The sequence below is a fragment of the Eucyclogobius newberryi genome, unplaced genomic scaffold (assembly GCF_026437365.1).
Source record: "Eucyclogobius newberryi isolate DKJ021-1_F unplaced genomic scaffold, fEucNew1.0.hap1 SCAF_22, whole genome shotgun sequence".
NCBI lineage: Eukaryota > Metazoa > Chordata > Actinopteri > Gobiiformes > Gobiidae > Eucyclogobius > Eucyclogobius newberryi.
Window position 1 is genome coordinate 9,747,910 of NW_027315857.1, and position 16,318 is coordinate 9,764,227.

At 46.9% G+C, this 16,318-nt stretch overlaps 2 protein-coding genes across 2 annotated transcripts in view; one reads left to right on the forward strand and one right to left on the reverse strand.

The window, feature by feature from the left end:
* Positions 1–14,885, reverse strand: part of LOC140372174 (leucine-rich repeat LGI family member 2-like) — a 481,342-nt gene extending 466,457 nt beyond the window's left edge. The window contains exon 1 of the mRNA XM_072459456.1: positions 14,874–14,885. The gene's annotated coding sequence lies outside the window, so the exon portion shown is untranslated. The remainder of the gene's footprint in view (positions 1–14,873) is intronic.
* LOC140371614 (ubiquitin) lies at positions 8,822–9,076 on the forward strand. The gene has a single exon (XM_072458784.1). It carries the CDS (start codon positions 8,834–8,836, stop codon positions 9,065–9,067), a length of 234 nt encoding a protein of 77 aa, XP_072314885.1. The 5' UTR covers positions 8,822–8,833; the 3' UTR covers positions 9,068–9,076.
* Positions 14,886–16,318: the final 1,433 nt, after the last annotated feature.

A 16,318-nucleotide genomic window follows, 5' to 3' on the forward strand; every position in this document is an offset into this window, starting at 1 on the left:
AGCAGTACGAAATTTTATATTGGCCCATTGGACAATTTCATGAAAAGGCACAAAAAAAATCTTAATTCTGGGGGAAATTGTGCGCACATACATCCTAAAGATGATTCTCACAAATGTTTAGGTTGGGCTAGGAGGTTTGTAAAAGTGTGAAGTGTAAACGTTTGAAATTTCAGAGATTTTGCGATTTTTACATTGGAGGTTTCTGTTGTAGGGTATTATACTTTGCGTATGCATCCTCACACGGGCTGCACCAGTATATGTAGGATATTCTTACTAGTACAAGTACTGCAAGGTAATGAATGTCCCCCCACTTGTGAAGGAGGGGAACATTCAAGGTTGATATTGATTTAATTGTTCAAGAATTCAAACATGACACACTGCATAAGTGTGGGTATGTTTGAAGGGTAGATTTGGGCACCAGCCGAATATTCGGCAACAACTCTATAATCAAAATCGAAATGTATCTATTTATTAAAAGTTAATTTGCTTGTTTATCTGAAGGGTTGTGAGGACGTAACCGTGACATTGACCCCTTTTCTGGAAATGAATGAAAGCTTGACCAAATGTGGTTTATGAAGATTTAATTACCAAATAAGTAAACAGATAAACATGAATTAGGAATATGCAAATTAGCCGGGAACACTAGACATGATTGTTCTAGATCTATCTAGTTGTGTGTTGGAGTTAATTCTAAGATTCTAAACCAGCCTGTGAAGTGCATTCATATGAACGGAACCAGAAGCTGTGAGGAGATGGGCCTGCGTGGTCCAAAAGCCTGCGTGTCCTTGGCTCTGAGGCACTCTTCGGAAAAGGGCGGTTGCGCTGATTCACAGATGAAGCTGGTCTGGAAAAAGGCTGTGGACTTGAAAAGTTGCAAAAAGGTCCTTTGCTTGATTTTGCATGATGCAGTATCAATCACGTTTAAAAACGGGCACAGAATTCTTAGTCCTGGGAGATGTTAGCTTGCGCGGGCATGGAACGTCCCGTAGCTCAGCTTAGCTTAGCCTAGTCAGGCCAGAGGTCTCCCCAGGTCCTTTGTCATGGACCTTCCTAGTGGGACTCGGATGGAGCTCCAAAGGAAACTGATGGAACTGACTGTAACTCAAACTGCTCTTTCCTTTGTTGTTGTTGTTGTTTTATGGCGGTTGGCATCCGAGTGTTGCATTACCGCCAGACTTTATTCCTTAGACTGTTGTTGCTGTTGTTATTGTTTTATGGCAGTCGACAGCCGAGTGTCGCATTACCGCCAGACTTTATTCCCCAGACTTTGTCGTAGTCCTAAAAGTTGTTCTTCCAGTGCTTTGACAAAGCCCAAGAGGTCATGAGATGCCTTGTCATTGTATCCTATAGAAGTTCTCCCTCCCCTCAGACTTTGTCGTAGTCCTTAAAAATTCTTATTCCATTGCTTTGGAAGTACAAAGCCCATGAGGTCATGGGACGTCTTTGTTGTTTTACAAAGCCCATGAGGTCATGGGACGTCTTTGTCGTTTTATCCTTTAGAAGTCCTTAAGATAAGATAAGATAAGATATTCCTTTATTGTCCCACATGGATGCCAACTGCCATAAAAAACTACAACGACAACAGTTTGGATATTACGGCAACATAGAGGAACGCCTCGGTCCGTATGACGGGGAAGAAGAAGAGGAAGCGTGACCTGGTCGGTGACGATATGAACAGCGGGGAGGACTCCCCTGGAGCCACTGATCCTGTGCAGCGTAGGGCGTCTTCTTGCTCGTCTATGGAGGGCTCTCTCAGTGAGGAGCAGGGCGGGGGGGTTGCAGATGTCGGGGATGTGAGTTCAGAGTGTAAGGTGTTCATAAAGCTCGCGCAGGATAATGCGTCCTTTAAGGGGTGGGATCCGATGGCGTTGACAAGGAGCCTGACTGTAGCTGTGGGAGTGGTCAAGCATGCGAGTGTCCTTAGGGATGGCTCGCTGCTGGTTGTGTGCAAGGACGTGGCTCAGCAAAGGAAGGCGATTGAAGCTAAGTGTCTGGGTGGGAAGGACATTCTTGTGTCTGATGCTGTAAGAGGCACGGTCAGGGGAGTTATAGTAGGCGTCCCTACGACGACATCTGTGGATGACATAAAGGAGAATTTGACTGGAGCTAAGGTGGTGGATGCTAGGCGGTTGAAGATGACCCGGGATGGGGTAAGGTGTGACAGCCTGTCGATAATGATTAGATTTGAAGGTGGGATCCTGCCTCGTGTGGTGTGCGTTGGGTACATGCGCTATGGCGTACGCCCATATGTTCTGCCGCCCCTGCGTTGCTTCAAGTGCCAGCGCTTTGGGCATATTGCAGCGGTCTGTAGAGGGAAGCAGAAGTGTGGTAAATGTGCAGGAGACCACGAGTATGGGAAGTGTGACGACGGAGCAAAACTCAAGTGCTGTAACTGTGGGGGAGAGCATAGCTCTGCCTACGGGGGATGCGTGTTCAGCAAGAGGGCTGCGGAGGTGCAAAAAGTTAGAGCCTCTCAAGGCATATCCTACGCGGATGCGGTCAAGAAGGTGTCTGGTAGTCAGGTGACGGTGGATGCAGTGGGGGCTGCCAGTGCTGCTGGTGTCCTAGGCGACAGGGGAGGGGGCAGCGTTGCCCGCAGCCAGGGGGAGGTCCCCACTGGGATGCCCGTGAGTGTGGCTTCCACGGGCAGAGGCCCTGTGGGTGCGGAGGATGTACTGGTTGTGAAGAGGAAAGATTTCTTCCTCTTTATAGTGGAAGTGATTAACTGTACTGGGCAAACCAAGAAGAGATCCGAAAAGACTAAGATCATCGCTAAGGCTGCAGGGAAGTACTTTGGAGCTGGGGGCCCCGAGTGGACGGAGATAGAGGATGCGCTGCGGGAGGGCGCCCTGCCCCATTCTGGCAGTGGGAGTGGGGGGGCTCCCGATGCGCCGTCAGGTTCCGGGGGCTCATAATGGCGGTGGTTGTCTTGCAATGGAATGCGCGTAGTCTTCGTGCTAATGGCCAGGAATTTAAGCATTTTGTCTCTACCTTGTTGAACAAGCCTCACGTTATGTGCGTGCAGGAGACTTGGTTACGACCTAGGTGGGGTTTTGGGATACAAGGGTATGTGTGTGTTAGGAATGATAGGGAGCAGGGTAGAGGCGGAGGTGTGGCTGTGTTTGTCCGAGATGACCTAAATTACATTGTTGTCAGTGTGAGTAAAGCGCCGGAGGCCCTGGCGGTGAGGGTCTGGCTGGGTGGTGAAGCTGTTACTGTGGTTAACCTTTATAATCCGTGTGGTGAGTTAACGCTAGAGTCCTTACATAGTATCGGTAAGGATGTTCGGGGAAAGGCCGTGTGGTGTGGGGATTTTAATGCGCATAGCGCTTTGTGGGGCGGTAGTGGTACCGATAGGTATGGGCAGGTGGTAGAGGGTTTTATCAATCAAAGGGAGTTGGTTTGTCTGAATGATGGGGGTGGGACCCGCTATGATATGGGGACCGGTGCGGAAAGTGCAATAGATCTTACACTTGTGTCCAAGGAGTTAGCTGGTGTTTGTAGTTGGGAGGTTCTTGGTAATCTTTCTTTTGGTAGCGATCACTATCTAGTCCGCACCGTGATTGGCTTTGGGAGCTGTGTGGTCAGGGGGACGAGGATCCAGAGGTGGCAGTTGGCAAGGGCGAACTGGGGGGCTTTCCTGAGGAAAGCTGATGATGGTTCTAGGGTTCTGCAGGAAGGAGGATTGACTCAGGTGGATGATCTCAATAGTGCAATTGTCTCGCTCATCACGCAGTCAGCGGTAGGCACGATTCCTAAGAGTGGTGGTAGTGGACATAGGAAGCGGGTGCCGTGGTGGACTGAAGCATGTGGTCATGCTGTTAGGGCGAGAAATGCGGCGTTTCGCCAGCTAAGGGTTGCCCACACTGAGGGTGCCCTCATTGACTACAAGAGGGCCCGCGCTGTTGTGCGGAAAACTGTGAGAACGGCCAAGAGTGCCTATTGGAGGCGGTATTGTTCCAAAATTGGGAGAGAAACGCGTCTCGGGGATGTTTGGGGGATGATTAAGCGGATGCATGGGGTTGAGCGCCGTCGTGGGACCCCGGTCCTAATACTGAATGGTGTTGAAGCAGTCAGCGACGTTGACAAAGCTGAACTGTTGGCCAGCACCTTTGTGTCGGTGCACAGCTCTGTCAATCTCTCACCTGCGGAAAGGCACTACAGGGAGAGTACTTTGGCCCAGAATTCTGAGCTGATTGGGCACCAGCCTTCGACTCAAGATGACCTTGACCTTCCGTTTAGTTTGTTTGAGCTAAGGAGAGCACTTTCTAAGGCGAAACAGACAGCCCCGGGTAAAGATGAGGTGTGCTATGACATGCTCTCTCATTTGACTGATGACACGCTTGGGCTAGTCCTGGGTCTTTTCAACCGTGTTTGGGATTCAGGTTGTGTTCCATCTGCGTGGAAACAGTCTACGGTGGTGCCGGTTCTGAAGCCGGGTAGGCCAGCGTCTGACCCTTCAAGTTATAGGCCGATTGCCTTGACGTCGCAGCTCGGGAAAACGATGGAGCGCATGGTTACCGAGCGGTTGGATTACTTCTTGGAGAGTCAGGGTTTGCTTCCCGCGCACCAGAGTGGTTTCCGTAGGGGCAGGAACACCATGGATTCCGTGTTGTGTTTGGAATCTGATATCCAGCTGGCCAGGGCTCAGAAAGAAAAGGTTATTGCGGTGCTCTTTGATGTGGAGAAGGCGTACGATATGGTTTGGAAGGATGGGCTCCTCATTAAGCTGCGGAAGTGTGGTGTGAAGGGTAAACTGTTTAACTGGGTCCGGAGCTTTCTGTCTGGCCGGCGTATCCAAACCAGAGTGGGCGCTGCTTACTCTGGGGTCTATGGGGTGGAGAATGGGATCCCGCAGGGGAGTGTGTGTAGCCCTATCTTGTTCAATGTTATGATTAAGGACATCTTTGACGACGTGGATGGGTCTGTTGGGAGGAACCTTTATGCTGACGATGGCGCTCTATGGGTGAGAGGGAGGAATCTCCGGTTTTACGAGGCGAAACTGCAAAGGGCAATACAGCAGGTGGAGCAGTGGACCCTGAAGTGGGGGTTTAAACTGTCCGTACGGAAGTCTCAAGTGATCTGTTTCTTCAATGGACATAGGGACGTCTCCCTTCGACTGCATGGGCAGGTGCTCGAACAGGTCAGGGAGGTGAGGTTCTTGGGGGTCACCTTTGACGAGAGGCTTAGTTGGCGTCGGCACATTGATGAGGTCAGTGGTAAATGCAAAAGGGTGAATAACTTGCTTCGTTGTCTATCCGGCCAGGACTGGGGGGCCAGCAGAAGGTCGCTCCTGGGTATTTATCGGGCCGTCATGAGGGCGGCTATTGACTATGGCTGTATAGCCTACATGTCTGCGGCTGAGACTAACTTAAAGAAGCTTGATGTGGAGCAAGCCCAGGCCTTGCGCATCTGCTGTAGGGCTTTTAGGACCTCCCCTGTCTCGGCGCTGCAGGTTGAGTTGGGGGAATTGCCGTTACGGCTCCGGAGGCTAGAACTTCTGTTGGCTTACTGGGTGAATGTGCAAGGTCATATGAGCTCTCACCCGGTGAGGGACTTTCTCAGGGTTGATGGGGGGCAGAGTGAGGCTGGCGGTATGATTTTCAGCCAGGTAGGAAATGCGAAGGCGCGGCTTGCGGGGGTTGGTGATCTGCGTGTGAGCCCGTCGGTGGCTTTGTCTGCTATAGCTCCGTGGAAGTTTGTCCCGGCTCCTGTTGATGTTAGCTTGCATGGCAAGCTTAGAGGAGTCGCTGGGAGGGCACCGCAGTTTGCCGTTCAAGCGCTCATCGATAAGCACTCAGGTGATGTGTTTATTTATACCGACGGGTCTAGGGATCCTGAGAGTGGGCGTACTGGCGCCGCTTATTTTGTGCCTGACCTGGGGCTAGCGGTCAAGAAGAGGTTGACAGATCGCCTTTCTGTTTTCACGTCGGAACTTATAGCGATACGGTTGGCGTTGGAATGGGCGGAATCTGCTTTGCAGTGTTGCGGCATTGTGGTGGCCTCTGACAGCCTTTCTGCATTGCAAAGCATTAAATCTGGGAAATCGAATTGCAGACAGGATGTGTTGAATGGCATCTTCTGTCTGATGCTCTCCCTGTCCAGGAAGGATGTGAGGGTTTCCTTCATTTGGGTCCCTGCGCATGTGGGGGTGGATGGTAACGAAATGGCTGATGCACTGGCTAAACGTTCCCTTCGGCGGCCATCAATTGATGTGGCGGTTGAGTTAAGCAAATCTGAAATCAAGCCTGTTATCAAGAGTCATGTGGTCGGCCTTTGGCAGGAATTTTGGAGCCACTGTGTTACTGGACGGCATCTCTATCACATACAGGGTAGTGTGGGTCCTTGCGGGTCTATGGGCAGGAACGCGTGGGAGGAAAGGGCCTTCGCCCGCATGAGGATTGGCCATACTGGACTCAATTGGTCACTGAGTAGGATAGGCAAACATCCGACCGGTCTGTGTGGTCACTGTCGGGTGCCAGAGACTGTCGAGCATGTGCTGATTTGCTGTGAGGCTTATGATAGGGAAAGGGCCGGGTTGGCCTTGTGGTTTCGGAATAATGGGCGGGAGTTCAATCTGCGGAACGTTCTGGCGATCCAGTCACAGGGTTTGTGTCAGGCTGTGGTTGCTTACTTATGTAGCACAGGGCTGGGTAAACGTTTATAGAGGTGGGGGGTGTTGGAGACTGAGCCGAGGATGAGGAGCAAGAGGATGTTCTAACGCGCTTGGACTTCATGGGCCTAGAAACGCCAAAGTGATGGAAGAAGGACTTCTAAAGGATAAAACGACAAAGACGTCCCATGACCTCATGGGCTTTGTAAAACAACAAAGACGTCCCATGATCTCATGGGCTTTGTACTTCCAAAGCACCGAACGTCAAAGAGGGCGAGGAAGGTGAAGAAGAGTCTCCCTGGAATAAAGCCGGTTGGTCTCTGACACAACAACTATTCTAGTCACAAAAACACATCATGACCTCATGGGCTTTGTAACGCCAAAGCGATGGGAGGAGTACTTTTACGGACTACGACAGAGTCTGAGGACTACGAAACGTCTGAGGAATAAAGTCTGGCGGTAATGCAACACTCGGATGCCAACCGCCATAAAACAACAACAACAACATGGGGAAATTTCATTGGTGCAACAAAGGTAGATACAGAGGTAGATACAGAAGAACAGATCACTTATAGGAAGTCTGAAAAACACTTTCAGTAGAAGATCTCCTATAAATAAATAAAAACTCCCATAGACAAATAAATAAATAAATACCATTGCATGTGATCCCGACAGTAATTGCACATGAATATGTGTCACGACAGCACATAGATTGCACATGAATTTCACAGTAATTGCACATGAATTGCACATGAATTCCAACAGCAATTGCACATATGACAGAATTGCACATCAGTATTAGGTTAGGTCAGTATTGCGACGGGATAACGTGACGATCTTCTTCCATCACTTTGGCGTTTCTAGGCCCATGAAGTCCAAGCGCGTTAGAACATCCTCTTGCTCCTCATCCTCGGCTCAGTCTCCAACACCCCCCAACTCTATAAACGTTTACCCAGCCCTGTGCTACATAAGTAAGCAACCACAGCCTGACACAAACCCTGTGACTGGAACGCCAGAACGTTCCGCAGATTGAACTCCCGCCCATTATTCCGAAACCACAAGGCCAACCCGGCCCTTTCTGTATCATAAGCCTCACAGCGAATCAGCACATGCTCGACAGTCTCTGGCACCCGACAGTGACCACACAGACCGGTCGGATGTTTGCCTATCCTACTCAGTGACCAATTGAGTCCAGTATGGCCAATCCTCATGCGGGCGAAGGCCCTTTCCTCCCACGCGTTCCCGCAAGGACCCACACTACCCTGTACGTGATAGAGATGCCGTCCAGTAACACAGTGGCTCCAAAATTCCTGCCAAAGGCCGACCACATGACTCTTGATAACGGGCTTGATTTCAGATTTGCTTAACTCAACCGCCACATCAATTGATGGCCGCCTAAGGGAACGCTTAGCCAGTGTATCAGCCATTTCGTTACCATCCACCCCCACATGCGCAGGGACCCAAATGAAGGAAACCCTCACATCCTTCCTTTCCCTGCGGGGTTTTGGCGCTTTGGCTTCAGCCAATCAGCATGCACGCTGTGGTCAGAGCTGATAAGGTAAGATCTGGAGGCCCTTGTTTAGCATTAAACATTAGGCCACAGAAGTTACACAAAAGTAAAATTATCCACGAAACAAGTTATGAAAGAGTTAAATGGGCATTTAGAATACAATAACACAATATGTACATGTAAAGTCATCTGGTTGACAAATTCTGCAATCTGATGATTGTCTACTAAAACCGCATAGTCTTTTTGCGTTTTAGCTTTTGTCTTGGAGAGAAAATTTCTCTCCGTAATCCAAAAGAAGTCATTCGATGGAAACATTGTTTTCAACGTTCAAAGCGTCTCTGTTCGAACAGTTCGCTCACGTTCTCCTGCCATAAAACTTTTGGTGCTAACACCTTTAGCCCGCATTAGCCCTGAAATTTGGCATGGATCTGATTGGCTTTTTTTGATTGTGCCACTTTTTGCTAATTTTTTTCTTCACAACGAGTAGGTCCAAGCTTGAAAGTTAAACAACTGATGCAAATTTTTTAACCAAAAAATTTGACACATTTTGTCCTAATGGGAACAATTTTTAAATTTGGGAAATTTTATTTCACGGCTGCGCCACACGTAGACCATGAAACATATCAAATGTTCTTAAAGAGTACAACAATAGAGACTTGTTGTTGGTATTTCCTTTATCTAATTCAATTTTACTTTGTTTAGGTTCCAATATGCAGATCTTTGTGAAAACCCTCACTGGGAAGACCATCATCCTGGAGGTGGAGCCCAGTGACGCCATTGAAAATGTTAAAGTTAAGATCCAAGATAAAGAGGGCATTCCTCGAGATCAGCAGAGGCTGATCTTTGCTGGCAAGCAACTTGAAGATGGCCGTACCCTCTCCGACTACAACATCCAGAAAGATGGCACCCTCCATCTTGTCCTGCGTCTGAGAGGTGGCCAGTAAATGGGACTGGACTGAATGACTGTTACACAGTCACTATTTGTTCTTGTAGTTCTCTATGATCTGTTATTATTATTGACTCCCTTATTGACTGTGTAAAGCATTGCGCAGTCACTCTTAGTTCTTGAATATATTTAACATAGAAACACGTTTTTCGGACAGTTTCACAGGTCACAATTTTGTCTGATTTTTGTCATTCAAGGTTCTTTTTTTAGATATTTGTTTTTTGATTCTTGCTGTTGCTTTTGGTATTCCTTGGTCTTGTCGTTTTTATATGGGATTTAACGTCAAATCTGTACCTATTTCTGGCGGAATGTTGGCGATGTTGCGGAATACTGGTGCTGTGTGACATCTTCGTCATGTAACTGTACAGAATATGGCCATGCATTACGCAATAGCATCTAATAAAAACATCTGAAATTAGATGCTGTGCAATGTCAAGAAGCCATTGCAAGTGACTGCACAAAAGCAATAGCAAGCATCAGACAAAGATATACAAAACAAATTACGACCAGTGATATGTGCCTAAAATGGGGTTGCGATGATAATAATGAATAAAGAATTACAAGAACTAATAGTGACTGTTTATTTGTGAAAAAAATGTGTTAATAAATTATTTGTGAAAAAATGGAATAGTTGTAGTAGTCTACATTACAAACTAAGGGATGATAATTTACCATTGTAAATATTTATTTCTGTTTTACACCAGCCAAGTGGTAGTTTGAGTGGACAAGTTGTAAAATGCTAAGAACAGTCAAAACTGCTCGTATATATAGCTGATAAGGCACCTACAGCTTGCAAAAATGTCGGATACAGCGCCAATTTTTACGTATTTTCGGGTCATTGACTTTTTCTTAAAACGCATTTTAAGCTGTTAGCTTCGCCTACGCTCTAGCATGCCGCTCTAGCCCAGCTAGTACACTGATTGGTCAGAACAGTAATCGTCCAGACCGATCAACGTGTGTAGGTGATGTGGATCCAAAGGTTTAATAACTGAACAGATCATCAAACTAATGACCATGGATCATGGCGTTGTCTTGAAATGTTTATAAAACTGAAAGAACATAAGAAATTCAACAGAAGGAAAGCAAGGAAATGGAATGTATTTGTAAAATGTAAAATAATCGATGTTCACGTTTAGTGTCCACTGATGGTGTATTACCCATCCAAATACTTTGCATGTTTTGCAAAGAACCAGTTCTTCAAGGCAGATGAAGAACCGTTCATATGGAGTAGAGACCGTTTCTCCAGGGAGTTGAGGAGTATCTGGGTCCACAAGTCCCACTCCCGGCGGGGAAGTGGGAAAAGAAGAAAAGGAAATGGAACAGATTGCAAGTGAAATTAAATATTATATATTGTTTGATAGGGGATCTGGAGAAGGCTTTCGACCGTGTCCCTCGGGGTGTCCTTTGGGGGGTGCTCCGGGAGTACGAGGTCCGGGGCCCTTTGCTCAGGGCCGTCCGGTCCCTGTATGACCGGAGCAGGAGCTGTGTTCGCATTGCCGGCAGTAAGTCAGACCTGTTCCCAGTGCATGTTGGACTCCGCCAGGGCTGCCCTGTGTCACCGGTTCTGTTCATAATTTTTATGGACAGAATTTCTAGGCGCAGTCAGGGGTCGGAGGGTGTGGTCAGGGGTCAGAGGGTGTCCGGTTTGGGGACCACAGGATCTCATCTCTGCTGTTTGCAGACGATGTTGTCCTGATGGCTCCATCAAAGCCGGACCTGCAACATGCACTGGGACGGTTTGCAGCCGAGTGTGAAGCGGCTGGGATGAGAATCAGCACCTCCAAATCCGAGGCCATGGTTCTCGACCGGAAAAAGGTGGCTTGCCCTCTTCAGGTGGGTGGGGTGTCCTTGCCCCAAGTGGAGGAGTTCAAGTATCTTGGGGTCTTGTTCACGAGTGAGGGAAGGATGGAGCGTGAGATCGACAGGCGGATCGGTGCAGCGGCTGCAGTGATGCAGTCGCTGCATCGGACCGTTGTGGTAAAGAGGGAGCTGAGCCGAAAGGCAAAGCTCTCTATTTACCGGTCGGTCTACGTTCCTGCCCTCACCTTATGGTCATGAGCTTTGGGTAATGACCGAAAGAACAAGATTGCGGATACAAGCGGTCGAAATGAGTTTCCTCCGCCGTGTGGCTGGGCGCTCCCTTAGAGATAAGGTGAGGAGCTCGGCCACACGGGGGGAGCTCGGAGTAGAGCCGCTGCTCCTCCACGTCGAGAGGAGCCAGCTGAGGTGGCTCGGGCATCTGTTCCGGATGCCTCCTGGGCGCCTCCCTCGGGAGGTGTTTCAGGCATGTCCCACCGGGAAGAGGCCCCGGGGAAGACCCAGGACACGCTGGAGAGACTATGTCTCTCGGCTGGCCTGGGAACGCCTCGGGATCCCCCCGGAGGAGTTAGAGGAAGTGTCTGAGGAGAAGGAAGTCTGGGAGTCCCTGCTCAGACTGCTGCCCCCGCGACCCGGCCCCGGATAAAGCGGCAGAAGATGGATGGATGGATGGATGGATATTGTTTGATAGAATAAGTAGTCAAAAATGCAAATGCAAACTCATTACACATGTGGAAATTATTTTTAACGGACGCTGAGCTGGTGGGTTTATTAATCTGTTTAATGTGGTAAACATGCGAGTTGTTTGATTTACAAAGAAAAAACCTGTACGCACCTGTCCATAAGGCGCATGTGCCCACGTTATAACATGAGATATTTACACATAGTACACGGTAGTGTAAAAAAAAGTCTTTTGAACTGGGTGTTTTGCGGCGCACCCCCGGTACCGCGGACCTATTTAGACTAATTTCTCAGTGAATATGAGTTGGATAAAGCAGACAGCATTTTGAAGCTTAACTAACAGAAAACACATCACAGCTGTCCCTACTGTCCCCTCTGTCCTTGAATACTCTGTGTGAGCTGATTTATCTGTGACAGACACAACAGAATTGAAACAGGAGGAACAGGAGGTAAAAGCTATAAGCTCAGTAACATTGAAAGGACTAATCTGAACCTTTGCTACAGCTGTAAAGGTACAGCAAGCTACAAACTACTAAGAGTCACTGCATGGACTCAAAGATTTCTCCACAACTGTGAACTAACAGCAGAGGAAATGTCAAATGCAAATACACAAAGCACAATGGGACATTTTTGAAAGATTAAGGAACTGAAAACTGGTGAAAATGTGCATAAGGACTAGAGACTTTAATCCATTTCTGGATGAGCATGAATTAATCTGTGTGGGCAGAAGGCTGCATCAGTCAGACATAAGCTTTAAAGAGCAGCACCCATAGTTGTTACCATCCAGTCGCAGATTTGAACAATTTCTGATCAAACACAGCTACAAAAACTTTCATTTGTATGTTGCTGGATTCCACGAGCAGGACACGAGCAGGACAGTTGGTTAAAAAATGTGTTTCAGAATCTATTGTCTGTAAAAAATTCAAAGTGAAAGCAGCACAGCAAATAGCTGCACCACTACCCAATGAGGCACCCTCATTCGAAGTCACCAGGGTGGACTTTGCTGGCCCACTGTATGTAAAAGCAACAATTTTGAAATGTCATTTCACGGAGAGGACTCTGCAAAGTAATTTGAAAGAGCCAGAGTTGGTAGAACACTTTCCTGAAAAAGGGATCAAGTGGAAGTTCATGGCCAAAGGAGCTGCTTGGTGGGGTGGTTTGGGGAAAAGACTAGTTTGTTCTGTTAAGGGGTGTCTCAAAAGCTCCACTTTGAGGAGCTGAAAAGTCTACACACCTCTTGTTTTGTGATGTAAAAAAAAATAAGACTAAGAAAAATAATTTCAGAAAACTTATATATGATTCAGTTTATTCATTTCTTTTAATACTTTGGAGAAGGGAAAGTAAAAATAAAACGCTAAAATAATGTGGATACACAGGCGTGCACCTTTAAATTAATACTTTGTTGACTTTTGATTTACTACAGAACACTTTTTGGATGGGAGTTTATCAGCATGACACATCTTGACTTGGAAATATTTGCAGAAACAGTCCAAAGCTGTGGGATTTAGAGGGCATCTCCTGTCCACAGCCCTCTTCAGATCACTGCACAGATGTTCATTCGGATTCAGGTCTGGTCTCTGGTTCCGCCATTTCCAAAACTTTAATCTTTTGTTGATTTGGATGTATGTTTTTGGTTATTGTTGTGATGAAAGATGAAGTTCAACGCCATCTTCAGCTTTCTAGCAGAAGCCTGAAGGTTTTGTGCCAACATTGACTAGTATTTGAAACCGTTCATAATTCTCTTTACCTTGACTAAGGCCCCAGTTCCAGCTGAAGTAAAGCAGCCCCAAAGCATGATGCTGCCACCACCGTGCTTCACTGTGGGTATGGTGTTCTTTTGGTGATGTGCAGTGTTGTTTTTGCGCCAAACATATTTTGGAGTTATGGCCAAAAAGTTAACCTTTGGTTTCATCAGACCACTACATATTTTCCCACATGCTTTTGGGAGACGTCTTGCCCCCCTAGCCCATATCCAGACATATAAAGAATACAGGAGATTGTTGTCACCTGTACTACACAGCCAGTACTTGCCAGAAATTCCAGCAGCTCTTTTAGTGTTTCCTTCTTTTTTTTTCATACATTTTGGGACGTCCAGTTCTTTGTCCCTGTTGTGCCATATTTTCTCCCCTTGATAACTGTCTTCACTCTGTTCCATTGTACATCTAAAGCCTTGGAAAATCATTTGTACCCTTCTCCTGACTGATACCTTTTTAACTACGAGATCCCTCTGATGCTTTGGAAGCTCCAGTTCTGAACACAACTACAATAATGTGGTTGTGTTCGGAATCAACCAATCACATTTAAACTCATGTTAAATAGAAGTCAATAGAGACCTGCTATAATTAAAAGGCGCAATGGACGATTTTTAGGCGATTTGAGAACTCAGGCGGAAGTGCACATGCCACTCCCCCGTGCGGACTGATACAACACACACGTGCGTTTGTTTATCAGCGCGACGGATCACATCGCATCTCTCGTCTCCCGTAGATTTCAGTCTCTTATGAGTCAGCTCAAACTGTCTTTCTCTGTCTTCATTTTGTCCCGTACACTGAGGGAACTGTATTATGATAGATCAATGCACTTAGACACGCGGAAACGTGCTGCTTGTGAGCGGTTGGTGCGTTTTATGATTGATACGTGGCAGAACTAATCGGCTGTCCACGCAACGAGGAAATAATAATAAATAATAAAAATCATCCATTCAACCTTAACTGAATCATGCAGGTTATAGGTCACGATAAAGGAGTGAAAAGTTCTGAAATGATTTATGTTGGTCTCATTTTTTACATAAAAAAACCTGGCAGTGTAACCTGGAGGTGTGTAGAGTTTTTACACGTTGTTAAGTGACGATGCTGCTCCCTTTTCAGTAAAACGGAAATATTGTCCAGGATTTTATCTATTGATTGCAGTTCGAATCCAAAAAGGAATGGTGCTGAGGTGGTTTTGACGGATCAGGTGCACTGTCTGTATTTCTGAAAAGAAAGCAGGTGCCAGGGCTTGGTTTCTAAAGAGGCCTTTTCAATTCAAAGTAAACCACAACTGCCTCTTCGAACGCTTCACCATCAAAGTCCAGGTGGAGTCACTTTACACCTTTCACCTGGATGTGTTAGCGCCGGTGTTGAGTGTACGTGTTTGTGTGTATTTGTTTGTGGGTGGGGGGGGATTGGCTGTGACGCACCCCCATCTCCACCACTTCTTCCTTCTCTTCTTCTGCTGCTCCATCTGTTCCGCTTTCCGCCCCATCTGATCCATGTCCCTCCGCAGCTTATCCCTCTCCAGCTCCAGACCTCGCGTCCTCTCCTCCATGCGGGTCTGAGCTGCAGCACGCTCCTCCAGCAGCTGCTCCTGGCGCTCGATCGTCCTCTGCATCTGGTCCATGTCTCTCCGCAGCTCATCCCTCTCAAACTCCTGACCTCGCGTCTTCTTCTCCATGTGGGTCTGAGCGGCGGCGCCCTCCTCCAACAGCTGCTGCTGCCTCTCTAGCATACTCTGTAGGTCTGATACCTGTTCTCTCAGCTCGACTGTGATATAAGCCATCTCTAACAGGCTCTGCATAATTGAAGCCGCCTCCAGGGTGAAGGGAGTTTCCTGGGTGCCTTCCCCGCTCTCCATGGTCTCAGCGGATATGTTTGTGTCCAGAATCTCACATGTGGTTTGGTGTTTGAGTCCCAGAAGAGGATCTGCCCTAAGTGGAGTTTGTGCAAGTGTGAACCCTCTATGTAGCCTTCAAAGCATTAGAACCCAAAGTGCAATTTGACTATGATGTCATTCATTTGACCGATTATCGTCATGGTAACAACTTTCAATTACATCACCATAGAACGCTTGAATGTGACGTCACCCATAGCGTTTCGCTCTCTTGCTCTTTTTCTTTCTCTATCTCTTTCTCTCTCTCCTTTATGGTGTAAAACCCATACGTTGAAGATGTACAACTACAGTAAGTAGTGGTAAATGCAGAAAGAAGGTCCCCTTTTTGCTGCATGGCTGGTTTCCATGGCGAAAGCACAGGCCAAAGCAGAGCGGCAGAAAGGCGATGTGAAGCGTGTAGCTGTGACTGCTGAGCCTCTGTCCCTGAGCAATCGGAGCTCTGTCTGCTTTTAAGATAAGATAAGATATTCCTTTATTGTCCCACATGGGGAAATTCAACACAGGTAAAAGTTTCACATTTAGTTTGACTTAGAATGACTCCCTTTATTTGTATCTATTTGATAAATGCATGGTTTTATACTAAAATAGACATGTTGATGGACTGTTAATTCTCATTTACAGACTGTGTTAGCATTAAGCTAAACAATATCAGCAGTGGTTCAACTTCAGGCCAAACAATAATATCACGGTTTGCTCAGAGGTGTTATTTTAACAGTCGACAGGGTTATGAAAACCTGAATTTAAATTAAAAGGTTAAATTAGTTTTGAATTTTACACAACAGTTACATAATTCACACTAATTTGTAATAATCTTATTGGATTAATTGTAGAAAAAGATTCAGTTGTAGTCATCTGGATGACTTCAACAATCTTTTCCTTTTGACTCTCATCCAAGAGTCATTCTCAATCTGCGAATTGAGTTTGGGAACTCAGATATTTATCCTACTCTGAGTAGGACCTGCCCACCAGGCGGAATCTCCGGATATATATTTTTTTCATTTAATTAAAGAACCAGATGTAAACCAGCTGTGTGGCAGGAAGGGGACGAGTACCGTCAACAACCACACTCCTGATTGGCTCTTTGGTTGCTATGATACATACA

Bases quoted from the DNA above. Each gene is read 5' to 3' on its own strand.
- LOC140371614 (XM_072458784.1), top strand. From the start codon at position 8,834: ATGCAGATCTTTGTGAAAACCCTCACTGGGAAGACCATCATCCTGGAG.